This window comes from Anomaloglossus baeobatrachus, chromosome 11 (assembly GCF_048569485.1).
Source record: "Anomaloglossus baeobatrachus isolate aAnoBae1 chromosome 11, aAnoBae1.hap1, whole genome shotgun sequence".
NCBI lineage: Eukaryota > Metazoa > Chordata > Amphibia > Anura > Aromobatidae > Anomaloglossus > Anomaloglossus baeobatrachus.
In genome coordinates, this window is record NC_134363.1 from 177695934 (window position 1) to 177714060 (window position 18127).

The following is an 18127-nucleotide window of genomic DNA, read 5'->3' on the forward strand; positions in this document are numbered from 1 at the left end:
CGAAGCCGCACCTCAATGACAGCCACTTATGTACGGTCATTTCGTTCAGCCTGCTGTCAGTCAGTGTCAGGGCGCAATTTACAGTCGCTGATCACTATGGTGAGCGGTCACCAAAGCCGCACCTCTATAACTGAAAGCTGGAGACTGCCAGGAGGAATAAAATTAATTTTCTCCAGGTAACTGGACTTTCAGAGCAGCATCTGCACAGCTTTACAATACTAATAGCAATTGGGGACAAGGCAGGTTCCCTTCAGGTCACCCGATTCTTTATATTGTTGCATGTAGTCTTCAAATGTGTAGAAAAAAAATTCCAAAAAAACAATAAATTTTGAGATATAAAATGAAATGTAAAAGAATTTAAAAAAAAAGTGCAAAACATTAATTTGGCAGGAGAAAAACAGCAAGAAAAGAGAAAATTACACCAAATATAATGTCATCTGTATTGTACAATTTGTAAATCGCCCTCTGAGCTCGGAAAGTGGAGCTACAGGATTTCCTGGGGGAAGAATGCGCCTTTCACTTATTTTTACATAGACAAGGAGTGACTCCATTATTATCTTTTCAAACTACACCATAAAAATGTAGCTGATCTTTAAAGGGACTCTGTCAGCAGGTTTCTACAATGGAATCTGAAGACAGCATGCTGCAAGAGTTAAAACAAAGAATTCAGCCCTGCGTCTCTTATCTCACAGTCTGTTTGTGTTTACGTGCAATGTCAGTTTTTGCCTCTTATCTGTATCACTAGTGGGTCTCCGCAGCATGTGAGCTCTAGTCTGACTCCACCCCATTCTGTGATTATCTGCTTCTGTCTATGGAAATGTACAATGAAAGCCTAGTGTGGACGGAGACAGCTCTCTCAGCTCTGCTGCATGCAATAACTAATATCTTTCACTGTGTCAGAACGGCTGCAGCCACTAATCTAAGTGATATATCTTTGAACTCAGGGCCTCTTTGCCTACATCATACAGCTCTCAGATGAGGTAGCGAAATCTTGTTGACAGATTCCTTTTAATAGTCCTTTAGTGCCTGCTCCATTCATGCAATATTCTCTTTCTAGTATCATTTGTGTGACGTGAGTTACCATATTTTTCGTTTTATAAGATTTACTGGATTATAAGATGCACCTCAAATTTGAAGTAGGAAAAAAAATATTTTTTACAGTTAACATGAGGGTCCGTCTTATAATTCTAGTGTGTCTTATATTAGCTCATCAGGGGGGAGAGGAGGTGGTGGAGCGGCTCAGGAGGGTCACAGGAGGCAGGGTAGGTGATTCTGCGGACTCGGAGGAGGTGGTGGTGTGGCTCAGAAGGGTCGGTGATGCTGCGGGCTTGGAGAAGAGGGTGTTGTGGCTCAGAAGGGTCAGTGATGCTGCGGGCTTGGAGAAGGGGGTGTCGCAGCTCAAGAGGGTCAGTATGCAGAAGATCAGCGATACTGCGGGCTTGTGGGGTGTCACCACGGCGGGCGTCATTGATCTGCTGGTGGGCTTGGAGGAGGGGGTGTCACGGCTCAAAATGGTGAGTGTGCAGCAGTAAAGGATTGGCTATTATACAGGCTCCATTGAATCGCCGGCGGTTGACACGATGGACTTCAAGAAAATGGTGGAGGCAACGCGAGTGCAGATTGGCCTCTGCGGCCATCTTCTTGAAGTTGTGTCAACCGCCGGCGATTGAAAGCAGCCCGTGGTCCACCGGCAGATCAATGGCTCCCGCCGCCGTGACACCACACAAGTCCGCAGTATCGCCGACTCTCTGGTGCCGCACACTGACCCTCTTGAGCCGCAACGGCAGTGCGTGACTAGTGAGTAAAGAGACCTTGAAGTGCACCGCCTGTGTCGTCCCGTTACTTCTGGCACCCTCACCATCGCGTCACAGCGCTATCAGCGTATGTGAGACTACTACCACTCGCATCCTCCCTGGGGCCTAGCCTTACCTGTGGAGAGCTGCAACACCCAAGCTGCATCATCATCCGCCCCAGCAGAGAAAGCACCCGCAGTGACGGCTAATATTGGCCGCACACCACAGGTAGTGTCACGAGCAACTACTTCCATCATCCACATCCCCTGCTGTATTGACACCGCCAGGGTCATGGAACTGGACAAGGCCACCGCGTCAACCCAGGAGAAGCACCGCGGCAGGCAGACAGGGTTGGGAATAACTAGGAAAACCCGACCCACCTAGTAGATATTCTGTAGCACCTCTTTCCACGCAACGACTAGCGATATGTCGTTGGGGTCACGGATTTCGTGATGCACATCCGGCATCGTTAACGACGACGTTGCGTGTGACACCTACGAACGAGTGCTAACGATCAGAAATACTCACCTAAACGTTGACACGTCGTTCATTTTTAAAAGATCATTGCTCCATTGCTCGTTCCGGACGCAGGTTGTTCGTCGTTCCTGAGGCAGCACACATTGCTATGTATGACACCCCGGGAACGGCTAACAGCCTTTCTGTATCCTCCGGCAACGAGGTGGGAGTGACGTTCATGCGGCCGCTCATCTCCGCCCCTCCGCTTCTTTTGGTGGCCCGCTATGTGACGTCACTGTGATGCCGCACGAACCGCCCCCTTAGAAAAGAGGTTGTTCGCCGGCCACATCGACGTCGTTAGGAAGGTAAGTTTGTGTGACGCGTCCTAGCAATATTGTGCGCCACAGGCAGCGATTTGCCCGTGACGCACAAACGGCGGGGGCGGGTGCGATCGCTAGCAATGTCGCAGCGTGTAAAGCGGCCTTTAGTATCAAATGATTATTCATTTCACAAACTTTACTTGCCTAAATTTTAGAAAGTATACCTCCGATCTCACAACTAAAGGTATGTATGGAATCAGCATGATAGCGCCAGTATAGCACTGGCTTTAGTTTATATATGAAAATCCTGGTGGCTGCTCCCCTCTAACCAGCTTTTCATAGAAGTGAACAGATTCAGCTGCACATATGTGATGCCCACCATTCATGGACAGGTGGCCATGCCATAGAGTTCATCCGCTAAGATTTGCAGGGTAGTATGTGCCATATACGCAGACAAAATGTTTTTCTGTTAAGTAATACGGTGCAGGGGACCGAAAATGACTCCTTATTATTGACACGAATGGTGATTCATCTGTGAAGGCGTCATCCATCCTTTATGATTCATCAGCGGTCAAAAACAAACGCCTCTTGTTGTGACATCTCCATTAACACTCGTCACCAATTTATGGAAAACCTTTCTCTTTCATTGAGACTTTGACTTTGCTGGAGGACTAACTTCTGTTTTCCGCCTTCGTTACTGACCGCTAAATAATAGCCCGATTTTAGAGACGATTGGAATTTGAAGCCGTCGTCGCCGTCGCTGAATTCTTTTTGGAAAAAGATGACGTCGCTGGAGTTTCCGGCAATATCGTTGGGTAAATCTCCTCTCTGCAAGAATAAAAACATCTATAGGGGATCTATTGCTATATCTCCTCTATATTGTCTCCTCTATGCTCATGCTTTGTATCAATCAACACAGTAAAGCATAAGAAAACCTTTTTAGGCATTTATTTTACTTAAATATTTTTTCACTTGGGTTTCATGAAAAAGTTTAGACTTCTACAACCTCTTTGTATCACAGTACACAGGAGACTGCAGAATAAGTGACCCGAGCACATTCTGAATGAGGCTTTGTAACCGTTAACTCTCTTCTCCTGAACTCCTCTTGAAACTAGATGACGATTCAGGAGAAGAGAGACAAGGGCGAAAGACTGTCAATAAAGGTGAATCAGGGTCTCATAGAGCGCTAAGGAGTCTACAAAATCGTTTAGTAAGTTTTATTTGTTTTATCAAAGCCGCAACGCGTTTCGATATACACAATATCTTCGTCAGGTGGATATCCACCTGACGAAGATATTGTGTATATCGAAACGCGTTGTGGCTTTGATAAAACAAAGAAAACTTACTAAACGATTTTGTAGACTCCTTAGCGCTCTATGAGACCATGATTCACCTTTATTTATACCTATTTCCCCCTTCGGGGGTCCATGGCAAGAGCTGCTTAAATGGAGGCTTCATCAAAACCAGGACCTTTTGGACACCTATTCCCTCCACTAACCCACGGCTGGATCAGGTTTACAGGAATCCGTCTCCCTGGAAGGATCTTACGGATAATCCTCCTGACAGTGGAACATTACACTCCCGTCTATTACCGTGGTTGTGCGAGGGCTGCACAACCAATCCAGGTGAGCAGTTTTAATTACCGGCTTCACTGTTACTCCTGTCCGGAGACTCTTCACATGCGCTCCCTGTTTTCACTTTTTTCAAGGGCGAAAGACTGATCACAGTCTGCTACATAGAGACTGTAGAAGACAAACTCACTAACATTTTCAAAGGGTTGTCCCTTTCTTTAGTTGTTATGGTATAATAGGATTGCAAAGGTCTAAAAACAAAAGAAGCTGCTACTCACCCATCCTGGGCCAGTGGTAACTTTTTTTTTTTTTTGCTGCTGTTCCAGTCCTTGCAAAGGTGATGTAGCTTCTAATGCTCTTATACTTCCTGCAGCTGCTGGTTGAGCCTAATAATTGGCTGCAGCAGTTATTAGCGCTGTATAAGAGCCTCAACCAATTAACACAGACCAAAGCAGTGAAAAGGAAGCAGCACCGGACTCGGGAAAGATGAATATCTTCTCCCTTTATTATTTTAGAACTTTGAAATCCTATGGTATAATGGAATTTGAAAAGCGAAAAATCTCCTACTGAAACATAATTGCAAAAATATCCTGGGCCAGTGCTGTGTCTTTGCCGCTGTTCCAGTCCTTGCAATGGTGATTTAGCTTCTACTGCTTTCATACTTCCTGCTGGTAAAGCTGCTGAGCCCAGTAATTGGCTGAAGCAGTTACGAGCACTGTACATGAGCACTGCAATCGATCAGCAAAGCCCAAAGCAGGGGCAGGTAAGCAGCACTGGACTTGGGAAGGATGAAAAACTGCTCGTTTTATTATTTTAGAACTCTGAAATTCAATGGTACAATGACATTTTAAAAACTAAACATGTTCTACTGAAACATAATTGCAAAAATATCCAGGGCCAGAGTTACGTCTTTGCCGCTGTTCCAGTCCTTGCAATGGTGATGTAGCTTCTACTGCTCTTATACTTCCTGCAGCTGCTGGTTGAGCCCAGTAATTGGCTGCATCAGTTATTAGCGCTATATAAGAGCTTCAACCAATTAACACAGACCAAAGCAGTGAAAAGGAAGCAGCACCGGACTTGGGAAGGATGGCTATCTTCTCCCTTTATTATTTTAGAACTTTCAAATCCTATGGTATAATGGAATTTGAAAAGCGAAAAATCTCCTACTGAAACATAATTGCAAAAATATCCTGGGCCAGTGCTGCGTCTTTGCCGCTGTTCCAGTCCTTGCAATGGTGATTTATCTTCTACTGTTTTCATACTTCCTGCTGGTAGAGCTGCTGAGCCCAGTAATTGGCTGAAGCAGTTACAAGCACTGTACAAGAGCCCTGCAATCGATCAGCAAAGCCCAAAGCAGGGACAGGTAAGCAGCACTGGACTTGGGAAGGATGAAAAACTGCTCGTTTTATTATTTTAGAACTCTGAAATCCAATGGTACAATGACATTTTAAAAACTAAACATGTTCTACTGAAACATAATTGCAAAAATATCGAGGGCCGGAGTTGCATCTTTGCCGCTGTTCCAGTCCTTGCAATGGTGATGTAACTTCTACGGCTCTCATATTTCCTACAGCTGCTGGTAGAAATGCTGAGCCAAGTAATTGGCTGCAGTGCTTTTATACAGCACTTGTAACTGTTGCAGCCAATTACTGGACTTAGCAGCTGTACCAGCAGTTGTAGGAAATATGAGAACTGTAGAAGTTACATCACCATTGCAAGGACTGGAACAGCGGCAAAGACGCAACCCTGGCCCTGGATATTTTTGCAATTATGTTTCAGTAGAACATTTTTAGTTTTTAAAATGTCATTGTACCATTGGATTTCAGAGTTCTAAAATAATAAAGCGAGCAGTTATTCATCCTACCCAAGTCCAGTGCTGTTTACCTGTCCTGCTTTGGGCTTTGCTGATCGGTTGCAGCGCTTTTGTACAGCGCTCGTAACTGCCAATTACTGGGCTCAGCATCTCTACCAGCAGCTGCAGGAAGTATGAGAGCGGTAGAAGCTAAATCACCATTGCAAGGACTGGAACAGCGGCAAAAAAGACAGCACTGGCCCAGGATATTTTTGCAATTATGTTTTAGTAGAGGATTTTTTGCTTTTAAAATTCTATTGAACCATAGGATTGTAGAGTTCTAAAATGATAAAGGAAGCAGTCATACATCCTTCCCGCGTCCGGTGTTGCTTCCTTGTCCCTGCATTGGTCTTTGTTGATTGGCCACTGCGCTCTTATACAGCGCTAATAGCTGTTACAGCCAATCAACAAAGACCAGAGCAAGGACAGGGAAGCAGCTCCGGACTCGGGGAGGATGAATAACCGCTCCTTTTATTATTTTAGAACTTCGGGAATATCTCCCAAGCGCCAGAACCTTCATCGGATCTCCAGCTCCTCTTCATATGGTAAGGATGCACCACATCCCAAACCTCGAACACACGTAGACGATCCTTAATCTACGATCCTATGACTTTCACTCTTACCTTGAAGTAAAGCCGCATGTCTTCTGTGCAGCACATGTAGTATTTCTCATCTTTACATTTTATACCGAACGCCACCGGAAGTCCATCATTCATTTCGGTAGTTTGATAAATCTGAAGTTCAAACCTTTGCCTGTCTGAAAACAAGAAAAACAAAGCATATCACATTTTTTGCTAGTTGTTGTGAAGTTTTGGAAACCATAACAGCAAATTTCGGCAAGTCCCAACCCCAAAAAAGGATGCAAATCCATTCCAGATGTTGGCATTTCCGGGGGTGTTCTGAGGATAGGACTTAAACTTTCCTCCAATGTGGATATTAGTATGTAATACAATAATTAATAGTTCCATGTATCCGCTGTATATTTGGGTTTCAAATTCTATCCTGATGCTTAAGTGAAACTGTCGTTTCAGGTACTGAGCAGTGTAGCTGTGAATCCAGCTTCAAGTGGAGATAAAACAATTACAAGAAAGCAATGATTACCAACAATTATGCAAAGAGACAGAACTCCTGCAAAAAAAAAGCTTAAATCTTTAGTAATGCATCAGATTAAAAGCAACACAGTTCAAAATAAAAATACATATAGATGTATCGCGATTTCAATGCGTGGAGCGTCTTGTGTTGTTATGTTCTGCCATGCTCTCCTGTAGAGCCAGTACTTGCCGTACCATTGCGCAGAGCTTTTTGCACATTTGGATGCTCTGCTGTTTGTCTTAAACACCTAAGAACGGGTTGTTTCTCTGAGCTCTGGGTTCTACGCTGGTCCTGGGAGGTGTCTACACAGAAGCTCCTCGTTTCTGGTGATTGATCTGCTTCATTTGGGAGCATGCTCATCTGGAACTTTGCTAGTCGTACTTCCTGGTTACAGTAGTGCTCTCGGCTCCTGTAGTGTTTAGTAATCTGATATTGGCTCTCGATTTTAGACAGTTGTTGACTATTCTCTGTCAGTCTTCCTGGTTTTATCATTATCTCTGGGCTTCTGAACTCAGACCTTCTGACCACATCCCCGCCTGCTCCCTGTATCCTTTACATACTCTCCTGGAATCCTGACCCACGGCTTGTATCTTGACCTCGACTCTGTCTGCTCCCAGTGTCCCGTTGTTACCTCCTGGCTTCTGATCCCGGACCTTCTCCTGACCACCACGTCCCCGCCTGCTCCTTGTATCCTGTACATACTCTCCTGGAATCCTGACCCTCGGCTTGTATCTTGACCTTGTCTTTGCTCCAGTGTCCTGTCATTACCTCCTGGCTTCTGACCTCAGACCTTATCCTGATCATATCCCCGCCTGCTCCTTGTATCCTGTTCATTCAAAATGGAGTAGAGAAGGGGTTAAACGCCGCGCATCAGCCAAATGAAGATGTAGAAATGTTGATGATAAATAACTTTCTTTTTATTCCATAGGTCTACGCATTTCGAGGTGAAAACCTCTTCCTCAGGACCAGTACATCAACAAAAGCCAGATTAGATTTGCCTTGTATCCTGTTCACACTCTCCTTGAATCCTGACCCTTGGCTTGTATCTTGACCTCATCTCTGTCTGCTCACAGTGTCCTGTCGTTACCTCCTGGCTTCTGAGCTTAGCTTGTCTGACTACTTCTCCATTCACCGCACGCAAGTTGTGTCTAGTGCCACCTAGTGATGGACTCATAGATGTTATAAAAAAGCTTCTTGGGCTGGAACCAAGTAGCAATTCATATAAAGCGTAGTCCAATAGCTGTAACGTGAAAATACTAGTAAGAACTACATTGTCCCATAGAAGAGGACATCACAAAGAGTATCACAAAGAGTAAAAAGTTTGCGTGTATTACGAGAACACCCGGAGAGACGGGGAGTCATACTGACCCAACCGGAGTCTGTGGGTGCTCTAGTAATACTTCAGTGACTGAAAGGTTTTCCTTGTCTCTTAAGAAAAGGTTCTTTGAACTCCTAAATTAAAAAAAGACTCCTCTACTGGATGCAAACTTCCAAAAGTTACATAAGGGACAAGTCGAATCGCTCAATAAACATTGAGGATACATTTGACACAAGCTGCATTCACTACCTGATCCTGGATTAGCAAACACCGCTGCACCACCGTCCGTGTCATCCGGGTGCGCTTCCAAGCATTGCTTGAATATGTTCTCAATACTTGCTTTTATGCGGCGCCTTGACTTCCTCCATGCATCTGTCTGTAAGTTGTCTGTAATGCCGACAATGGATTGGGTATTAGAGAAAAGAAAAAATATGGACACTTCACCTCGATAGTTAAATGGTCCCTGTACTTTCAGATGATCTTATTTGATAGAAAATGTAATAAACAATATAGAACTCACTTTTATTTGTAAATCGTCGTTTTAATCCTGTGAATTTACCCCGAAGTGCCGGACTATACGTGCCTCTGTGCCATCGAAATTTCTGCCTACTGAGCATGCAAATGTAATTAATCTCTAGCAACAAAGACAGTGAGATGGATAACAGGAAAAGGGGCGGGTCTTTGTCTCTCTACAGGAAGTGGGGACGGGTCTTTGTCTCTCTACAGGAAGTGGGGACGAGTCTTAGTCTCTCTACAGGAAGTGGGGCCGGTCTTTGTCTCTCTACAGGAAGTGGGGACGGGTCTTTGTCTCTCTATAGTATGTGGGGATGGGTCTTTGTCTCTCTACAGGAAGTGGGGACGGGTCTTTGTCTCTTTACAGGAAGTGGGGGCAGGTCTTTGTCTCTCTACAGGAAGTGGGGACGAGTATTTGTCTCTCTACAGTATGTGGGGATGGGTCTTTGTCTCTCTACAGGAAGTGGGGGCGGGTCTTAGTCACTCTACAGGAAGTGGGGGCGGGTCTTTGTCTCTACAGGAAGTGGGGACGGGTCTTTGTCTCTCTACAGGAAGTGGTGATGGGTCTTTGTCTCTCTACAGGAAAAGGTTGGGTCATTGTTTCTACAGGAAATCGGGGTGGGTCTTTGTTTTTCTACACTAAGTGGGAGTCAGTCTTTGTCTCTTTACAGGAAGTGGGTAAGGGTCTTTGTCTCTCTACAGGAATGGGGTTGGTTCGGTCTTTGTCTCTATATAGGAAGTGGGGGTCAGGTCTTTGTCTCTCTACAGGAAGGCTGTCTGGTGTTTGTCTCTACAGGAAGTAGAGGCGGGATTTTAGCTTTTTACAGGAAGTGGGAGCCAGTCTTTGTCTTTTTACAGGAAGTTGGGGTGGGTCTATGTCTCTACAGGATGTAAGGGCAGGTCTTTCTATTTTTACAGGAAGTTGTGATCAGTCTTTGTCTCTACAGGAAGTAGAGGCGGGATTTTAGCTTTTTACAGGAAGTGGGAGCCAGTCTTTGTCTTTTTACAGGAAGTTGGGGTGGGTCTATGTCTCTACAGGATGTAAGGGCAGGTCTTTCTATTTTTACAGGAAGTTGTGATCAGTCTTTGTCTCTACAGGAAGATGAGGAATGTGTGTCGTTCTACAGGAAGTGGGAGCCAGTCTGTGTCTCTACAGGAAGTAGGGGTGGGTCTTTGTCTTTCCAGAGGAAGTAAGGGTGGGTCTTTGTCTCTCAACAGGAAGTGAGTCGGGTCTTTATCTTTCTACAGGAAGTAGGGATGGGTCTTTGTCTTTCCAGAGGAAGTAAGGGTGGGTCTTTGTCTCTCAACAGGAAGTGAGTCGGGTCTTTATCTTTCTACAGGAAGTTGGGGTGGGTCTTTGTCTTTCCAGAGGAAGTAAGGGTGGGTCTTTGTCTCTCAACAGGAAGTGAGTCGGGTCTTTAGCTTTCTACAGGAAGTGGTGGAAGGTATTTGTCTTTCTACAGAAAGAGGGGGTGGGGCTTTGTCTCTACAGGAAGTAAGGGTGGGTCTTTGCCTCTACAAAAAGTGGGGGCAAGTCTTTCTCTTTTACAAAAACTGGAAGTGGGTTTTTGTCTCTACAGGAAGTAGGGGCAATTCTCTGTTTTTACAGGAAATGAGGGTGGGTCTTTGTCTCTCTACAGGAAGTAGGAACTAGTCTTTGTCTCTACAGAAAATTGGAGTGGATTTTTTTCTTTTCGGGAAGGGGAGAAGGTTCTTTCTCCATGCAGGAAGTTGAAGCTAGTCTATCTACTTACATGAAGTGGGATGAGTCTTTGTCTCTACAGGAAACGATCTCCTGTATTAGTAATATGGGTGCATCAAGCTGGCCCCAACTCTCATAGCAATCCATCGTCCCTCTTATAATTGCACTGTGGCGAGCACGTGTGCTTTAACCTCCCACTATCAGACATGTACTACTTCTTAATCACCAAACAACCAGTTTATGTTGCCAGAGGAAGCTACAACATACTTAACAATTTTAGGGAAGCATCTTCGGAAGGTAGTGATAGTGACATGCTAGGTATGTCATTGGAAATTTTTTTCCTATAGCCGCACCTCTTTTTTTTAAACCATGTCTGCTCCTTGCCTCTTCCACACCTCTTATATGTGTGATTGCATATAAAGAAACTTTTGGAAAGCACTAATTTCTAGGAAGTTTTTGCAGCTTCCGGGAGATTTCCCTACTCTTCCAGTAGGCCTCCCCTTTTTCCTTCAAGAAGATCCTCATGAGTTGGCAAAACATTTATTATCCTTTTTACTTACATTCCAATAAATTATCACAAAATAGTTGGATTGCCTTGGCCGGGCAGAGCTAGAGCTGTCCGTGCTGGCTTTTAGGGGTAGGTCCAAAATGGCACCCAGTTTAATGAAAGTGATGGCAAGTCTACCCAGGGAATAGATGTGTAGACTGATCCAGGATTGCTAGTAGTTACACCTTTGGACTATACGCAACAGGAAGTCTAATCGGTGGTCTAGACACATCGGGAGTGGTTTATTGTTTATGTATTTAGGGGTTTTTCATGTTTATTTCATCACAGGTCTTTACAGTCATTGGTTGTTTGCCCAGAAAGCAGCAGGATTTATAGCTGTAGTTCCCTTATCAGTGAATTATAGGTCACATTTACGAATACTGACCCTAGAAAGTATCCATAAACATGATCCAATGTTTATCCGACTGGCCATAAATCTGTTTCCTTATTTGTAGAGATAAGGGTCAATAAAGATAAAATAATTGCTGGAAAATTCCAGTATATTATTATTTCTAGGTATTGCACCACACCCCGTACACTTTGTGGCTTCCTTTTTTTATTATTGCTCCTTTAGAAATAATCGCGATAACCATAGGCCGCTACCGAGCAAACAACCGGTGTGACACAAAATGACTGATATGTCATTCTAGCGAGAGAGTAATGAATCGATTCAGAAAGAATCAAGTTCTGTATGAATTTCCTCAAAAATTCAGATTTGCCAGAAAAGAACATTTTCAGGATTTGATCTGCACAGATCTACGATTGTTGCTGTATTGTTTATATGGCTGGGAAGGGGTTAAAAAATAAAATATATTCACCTGTCCTAGGCCTTCCTCTAGCTTAAGATCCATCTTCTAATGCTGGGTTGCCCTCATGGCGCCCCATGTGGTCACTTGGGGCAATATAGGTCATGTCTCGTGTGGTCATGTAGGGCAATATAGGTCATCATCATGCCCCATGTGGTCAGATGGGGCAATAGAGGTCATCGTGATGCCCCATGTGGTCACATGGGAAATATAGGTAATTGTCATGCCCCATTTGGTCACTTGGGGCAATATAGATCATCGTCATTACCCATGTGATCACGTCAGACAATGTAGGTAATAGTCATGTCCCATGTGGTCAGTTGGGGGCAATATAAGTCATAACCATGCCCCATGTGGTCATGTGGAGCAATATAGGTAACTGTTATGTCACGTGGAGCAATATAATTCATCATCTTGCCCCATGTGGTCATGTTGAGCAATATAGGTCAATGTCGTGCCCCATTTGGGCACGTGGGGCAATATACATCACTGTGCCACATGTGGTCATGTGGAGTACTATACGTCATCATTGTGCCCCATGTAGTCATGTGGAGCAACATACATCATAGTCATGCCCCATGGGACAATATAGGTCATTGTCGTGCCCCATGTGGTCATGTGGGACAATATAGGTCATTGCCATGCCCCATTTATTCACGTGGGGCAATATACGTCATCGTCATGCCCCATGTGGTCATGTGGGGTAATATACGTCATCGTCGTGCTCCATGTGTTCACATGGAGTAATATACATCATCGTTGTGCCCCATGTGGTCACGTGGAGTAATATACGTCATCGTCGTGCCCCGTGTGGTCACGTGGAGTAATATACGTCATCGTCGTGCCCCGTGTGGTCATGTGGAGCAATATACATCATAATCATGCGCCATATTGTCACATGGGACAATATAGGTCATCGTCATGCCCCATGTAACCACGTTGGTAGTAAGCGATGGAAGACCGTTGAGAAGCTGGCAGAGTACCAGGTCAAGGACAAGTGAGTATAATATTTTTAACCTCTATCCAATCCCTTATTAAGACTAATATTGACACTACCCAAGTGCACTTTATATCTTGATATACTATGTTCTGTGTCCCTGTTCTATCCTGACCTCTTGGATTTGGACCCGGTTCCACCTGAACAACACATTTGGTTACTGATTTTGTGCTTGTCCTGACTCGCTAGTACTGATCTGACTTGTTGGGATCAATCCTTCGGCTTGATCTTCTGGTAAGCAGCTACTCTAGTGAATCCACCCAAGGGCCCCTGTATTAAAGGTCAGATTTCTGTGTAGAGGTCAAACGGTGAGAACTAGTAAGCCCCGGATCCTGATATATAAACTGACCACGTCTGACCATAGAAGCCTTGATTTGTTACAACATCCGTGTAGCAACTAAACAATTAGTCAACCATAGCACGTCCTTCCTGTTTTTCCCATGTGACGACTTTTGCTGCTGATTTCTATTTCCTTTACTGTCCTTCTCATTAAACAACAATATGAAGATCTTGCTGATCCGAGAAAAAAAAGCAACATGGCTTCTGCGCTCAGGAAAAATGAACATTTCTAAAAAAACAACAACCCCCCCCAAAAAAAACAGTGAAAGACCCTGGAGAAAAGATAAAAGTGGCTTATTACCACATAGTAAATACCAGGATCGGTAGTGGTGATGCCTCTGTTAGGCGTTTGGAGGGCTCCTGTGTCACAGTTGACCTGAAGAATTGAAGTGAACCTCCACCCCAAAACTGAAAAGTGGTTACTAGTGATGAGCGAGCATGCTCAAGACACTCAGTACTCAATCGAGTATTGCGAGTATTTCTCACTTTCTCCCCCTCCCTGAAGCACTCCTGTCCGGAGAGATACTCGAGTTTCCCCATTCATTTCCATTCTGAGCGTCCAACGTGCTCGATTCGAGTACCGAGCACTCGTGAAGTTTAGTGCTCGCTCATCACTAGTGGCTACTCATCTCTCATGTGTAGTCATCCTACCTTGTGCCTTCTGTTTTCTACTATGCTGTGACTTCAAACAAAGGAGCTGTCAGTCAAGCAGATGGAGACGGAGCTGGGTTGGGAATAGAGCTGGAGTGACCGAGGCTTCAGATCTTCAGTCTCATGCATATCAATGCAAAAAACGATATCTCAGTAATGGAGGAACAAACTGGATGGGTAACACTGGGTTTGTCTTTGAAAGAATCACGTGGGCATATAAATAGTTTGGGGGGTGAAATCCCTCTGACCCCTTTTTAAGCTTGGACATTGCTGTTGTAGTAAAACTTTCATTGACTAGTACTCACCTCTGAAATGTAAGATCCCATCCAGTATATCATATATGTCAAAGTCAATTTCTGCAGAAGAAAGAAAAAATAACTATAATTGATTACAATGTATAAATATTTATAGCGCTGATTAAATCCCTATTGGTGTCTCCAGAGATCAGATGTGATCTACGGGGAATCCTGTAAGTAAAGGTGGATCCGCAGCTGTCAAACCTTCAGCAGACCATTACTCCTCTTGACCTCCCCTGGAACCAGCGTAAATGTCTTCCCAACGTGGACAGGGGATTAAGCTGCAGCGAGACACTGCTAGAGAAACACTGATCTTCTAAAAAACAGACTGATGGCACCTCCTACCTTTCTAATGTGAACAGATAGTAACAAAAAGGAGACAGCTGCACTCTGCAATGCTAAGACATGTGGAACAATGAATATGGGAATATAGACTTGCATTACTGCTATGAAAAACATGTAAAAATTGAGATACTCAGCACACAAAAATGGCCAGTTTTATGTGAGCCCAACAGCCAGCGGCAAGGTGACCTCTTCTTCTTTGGTCCCTATCAAACTAATGCCTCTCTTTAGGTTAAAAAAAACCCTACAGTTTATGGGCGGACAGGAACCTGCAAATAGAGAATTAGACCCACAAAAAGAGGTCACCTTTCCTCTGGCTGCTGGGCTCACATAAAACTGGCCATTTTTGTGTTCTACGTATCTCAATTTTTACACATTTTCCATAGCAGTAAGGCATGTCTATATTTCCCATATTCACTGTTCCACATATCTTAGCAACACAGAGTGCAGCTGTCTCCTTTTTGAAACCTGACCTTCTATTAGGAAAATGAATCAGATGTGCTGAAATTTAAAGGGGCATTTCTAGAACCCAAAGTTATTATTTATCCATAGAGTAGGGAATAATTTACAGATTGGCGGAAGCTCTGACCATGGGGATTCCCAGGAATACCGATAATGGATCCCGAATACCAGACTAAATGGAGCAGAAGTCGAGTATGCGAAACTCCTGTCCATTCTATAGAGCTTGAGTCTAAAGATCCAGAGCTCCCTTCTCTGAGAAGATAAGCCGCTATCAGGGGTGAGTGCACATAACATTCTACCCCCTGAGTTTTTCAGTGGTGGTTTTCCTGAATCTTTTGTAGAGTCTTTGCTGTCATTTTATTTGCCCCATTTTTTATTTTTTTATGTATGTAGCGAGCAGAAGACTCCGGAATAATGGTTGGGTCACTTTTTTCAACCTCTTTGTGTCTCTGGGAACCTGTGGAGGTTCAAAGATGCCGAAAAAGACTGAAGATATGAACAGAGAGTCATGTTTACATATGTTCATTCTTTTTAGCTTTAATTTAGCGCTTTTTCAGGGGGTTTTGGAGCATATCGATCTGAAAAATACACTGTGTGCGCATCTCTGAATCTATTCTCTCAAAAACAGTCAGGAGAGAGCCTTCCAGTTAGTCTGACAGATAGTTCGGCTATGTGGACATCGTAACCATAATATTTATGTGGTATTTATTATGTATTTTTTGAGGGGGGGGGTTGCATATGCTTGCCATGATGACAGAATACCAGAATGTTTGTGTTATCTAGAGATGGGGGACATGGTGGTTCCCCCCAGAAAAATTAGAGCCAGTTTATGGTTAATGACAATTTTTGCAGAAGCCATGACACATTGGGGGGTCCTTGTTTGCCGCTCAGTCTCAATTTTTTGGGGATTTCTTTCTGAGCTACCTTATGGGTAATGAAAAGTTTTGCATAATCCCTGGCACATTGGGGTCCTGGCTGCTCAGTTTCCATTTTTGGGGATTTCTTTCTAAGCCACCTTATGGGTAATGAAACGTTTTGCATAATCCCTGGCACATTGGGGTCCTTGCTGCTCAGTTTCCATTTTGGGGGATTTCTTTCTGAGCTACCTTATGGTTAATGAAAAGTTTTGCATAATCCCTGGCACATTGGGGGTCCTTGCTGCTCAGTCTCCATTTTGGGGGATTTCTTTCTGAGCTACCTTATGGTTAATGAAAAGTTTTGCATAATCCCTGGCACATTGGGGGACCTTGCTGCTCAGTCTCCATTTTTGTGGATTTCATTCTGAGCCACCTTATGGGTAATGAAAAATTTTGCAGAAACCATGGCACATTGGGGGTCCTTGGTGCTCAGTCTCCATTTTTGTGCATTTCTTTCTGAGCCACCTTATGGGTAATGAAAAGTTTTGCATAATCCCTGGCACATTGGGGGTCCTTGCTGCTCAGTCTCCATTTTTGTGGATTTCTTTCTGAGCAACCTTATGGGTAATGAAAAATTTTGCAGAAACCATGGCACATTGGGGGTCCTTGGTGCTCAGACTCCATTTTTGTTTTTGTTTTTTTTCTGAGCCACCTTATGGATAATATCATTTTTGCAGAAGCCATGGCACATTGGGGGTCCTTACTGCTCAGTCTCCTTTTTTGTGTACTTCCTTCACTTTTCATTTAATGGCACTCTAGAGTGTAAGGGGGTATCCAGATATGGATCGCAGCAGAAGGACCTCAATATTTGGCAAAATTTTGGCAAAATATGAGTGCGAGCGTAATCATCTACCCCCATAAAATGTAAGTAAAGTGGTGGAATATTTTTTTCCCATGATGATCAGAATAGTTTTGTAAAAGTCATTTTTGCATTTTCAATTGCCCCGTAACCTAATGTACTTGGCCATCTTATAAGGGTTGGTGAGGTGGACTTCCCTGTAGATGAGCCATAAATATGAGGTCATTGGAAGGTCCATCTAATGGGGTAAAGCTGCAATATTGGGCACCTGTTTTTCCAAAAATATATAGTGTAAGAAAAGTGATGTAAAGATTCAAAAAGATCCAGCGAAACCACAACCACCAGAATCACGAGTCCGAACCCCTCCGACCTGATATTGATGGTTGTCAGGATTAGAGTTCTACAAGATAAAGCAAAGATTTGTCCGGACCCCAATTTCAGAACACAGAATAGGAGGAAGCAAACATTACATCCATCTGTGCCGCATGCGAGGATTAAGCATACGAGATATTGCCTGTTAGACTCGGGGTGTGGTAGGAGCGAGGATGAGAATAATACTACGGAGCTGCAGAGCTGTATCTGATCTGTGCACCGTTCACTCCAGTGTATATCGACTTCCCTTTTAGTAAGAAAAGCACCTTTGTCTATACGTCAGCCTTCCTCGAGTGAAGGTCACACTTACCTTCTGCTGTCATGTCCATGGCTCTCTGCTCGTTGTGTTTGACACCAGACGGAGCCCAGGTATTTACACTACAATCGCCCACGTGATTCTCACTGAGGTCATTTCTGAGTTCAGTGTCACGTGTTCTCATATGGGGAAGTCATTATCGGATTTCCTGCAGCCCCGAGAAAATCAAGACAACCTCCTCAAACGCACAGAAAACTCTTCTTGTTCTTACTAATATTCATCTGTAATAAATAGTGCTGTGCCGCCCCCACGTCAGTAGCAGCCAGGCTCCTCGGATCCGGATCCGCAGTGGCTCGAGGGGTCTCCGGACCAGGGGGTCGCGCGGACAGTCAAATAAAAAAGGGCGTATATATACGGGGATTGCTGCGGATATTTCGTGACGCCACCCACGGTGCCTGGTAAGATGTGGTACCACCGCTGCCATTAGGGAGCACCCGGGGGCGATGGGATGGCAGCTGGACGTTAACCCCTCCGTGGGTAGGGGTGGATGCCCCGGGGGCTAAGTGTCCAGAACACAGGGAGATGGTGCAGGCTGGAGGTAGCGCGCCGGGCCGGATCGGGGGATGTTGATCTACTCACTGTTGAATAATTGCACACGAGTCTGTTGGTAAACCAAGGGGTCAGTGGCTGGCTGCCGCGTCCGGGTGTACTCGGGTCCCACACCCG

At 44.4% G+C, this 18127-nt stretch overlaps 1 protein-coding gene across 1 annotated transcript; it reads right to left on the reverse strand.

Moving 5' to 3' along the window:
• Positions 1–426: 426 nt before the first annotated feature.
• On the reverse strand, positions 427–17529 carry IL18 (interleukin 18). Its single transcript, XM_075327638.1, has 5 exons — positions 17456–17529; positions 14263–14313; positions 8652–8789; positions 6616–6749; positions 427–3397 (listed from the first exon to the last, which is right to left on the reverse strand). Exons 1-5 carry the CDS (start codon positions 17472–17474, stop codon positions 3185–3187), a joined length of 555 nt encoding a protein of 184 aa, XP_075183753.1. The 5' UTR covers positions 17475–17529; the 3' UTR covers positions 427–3184.
• Positions 17530–18127: the final 598 nt, after the last annotated feature.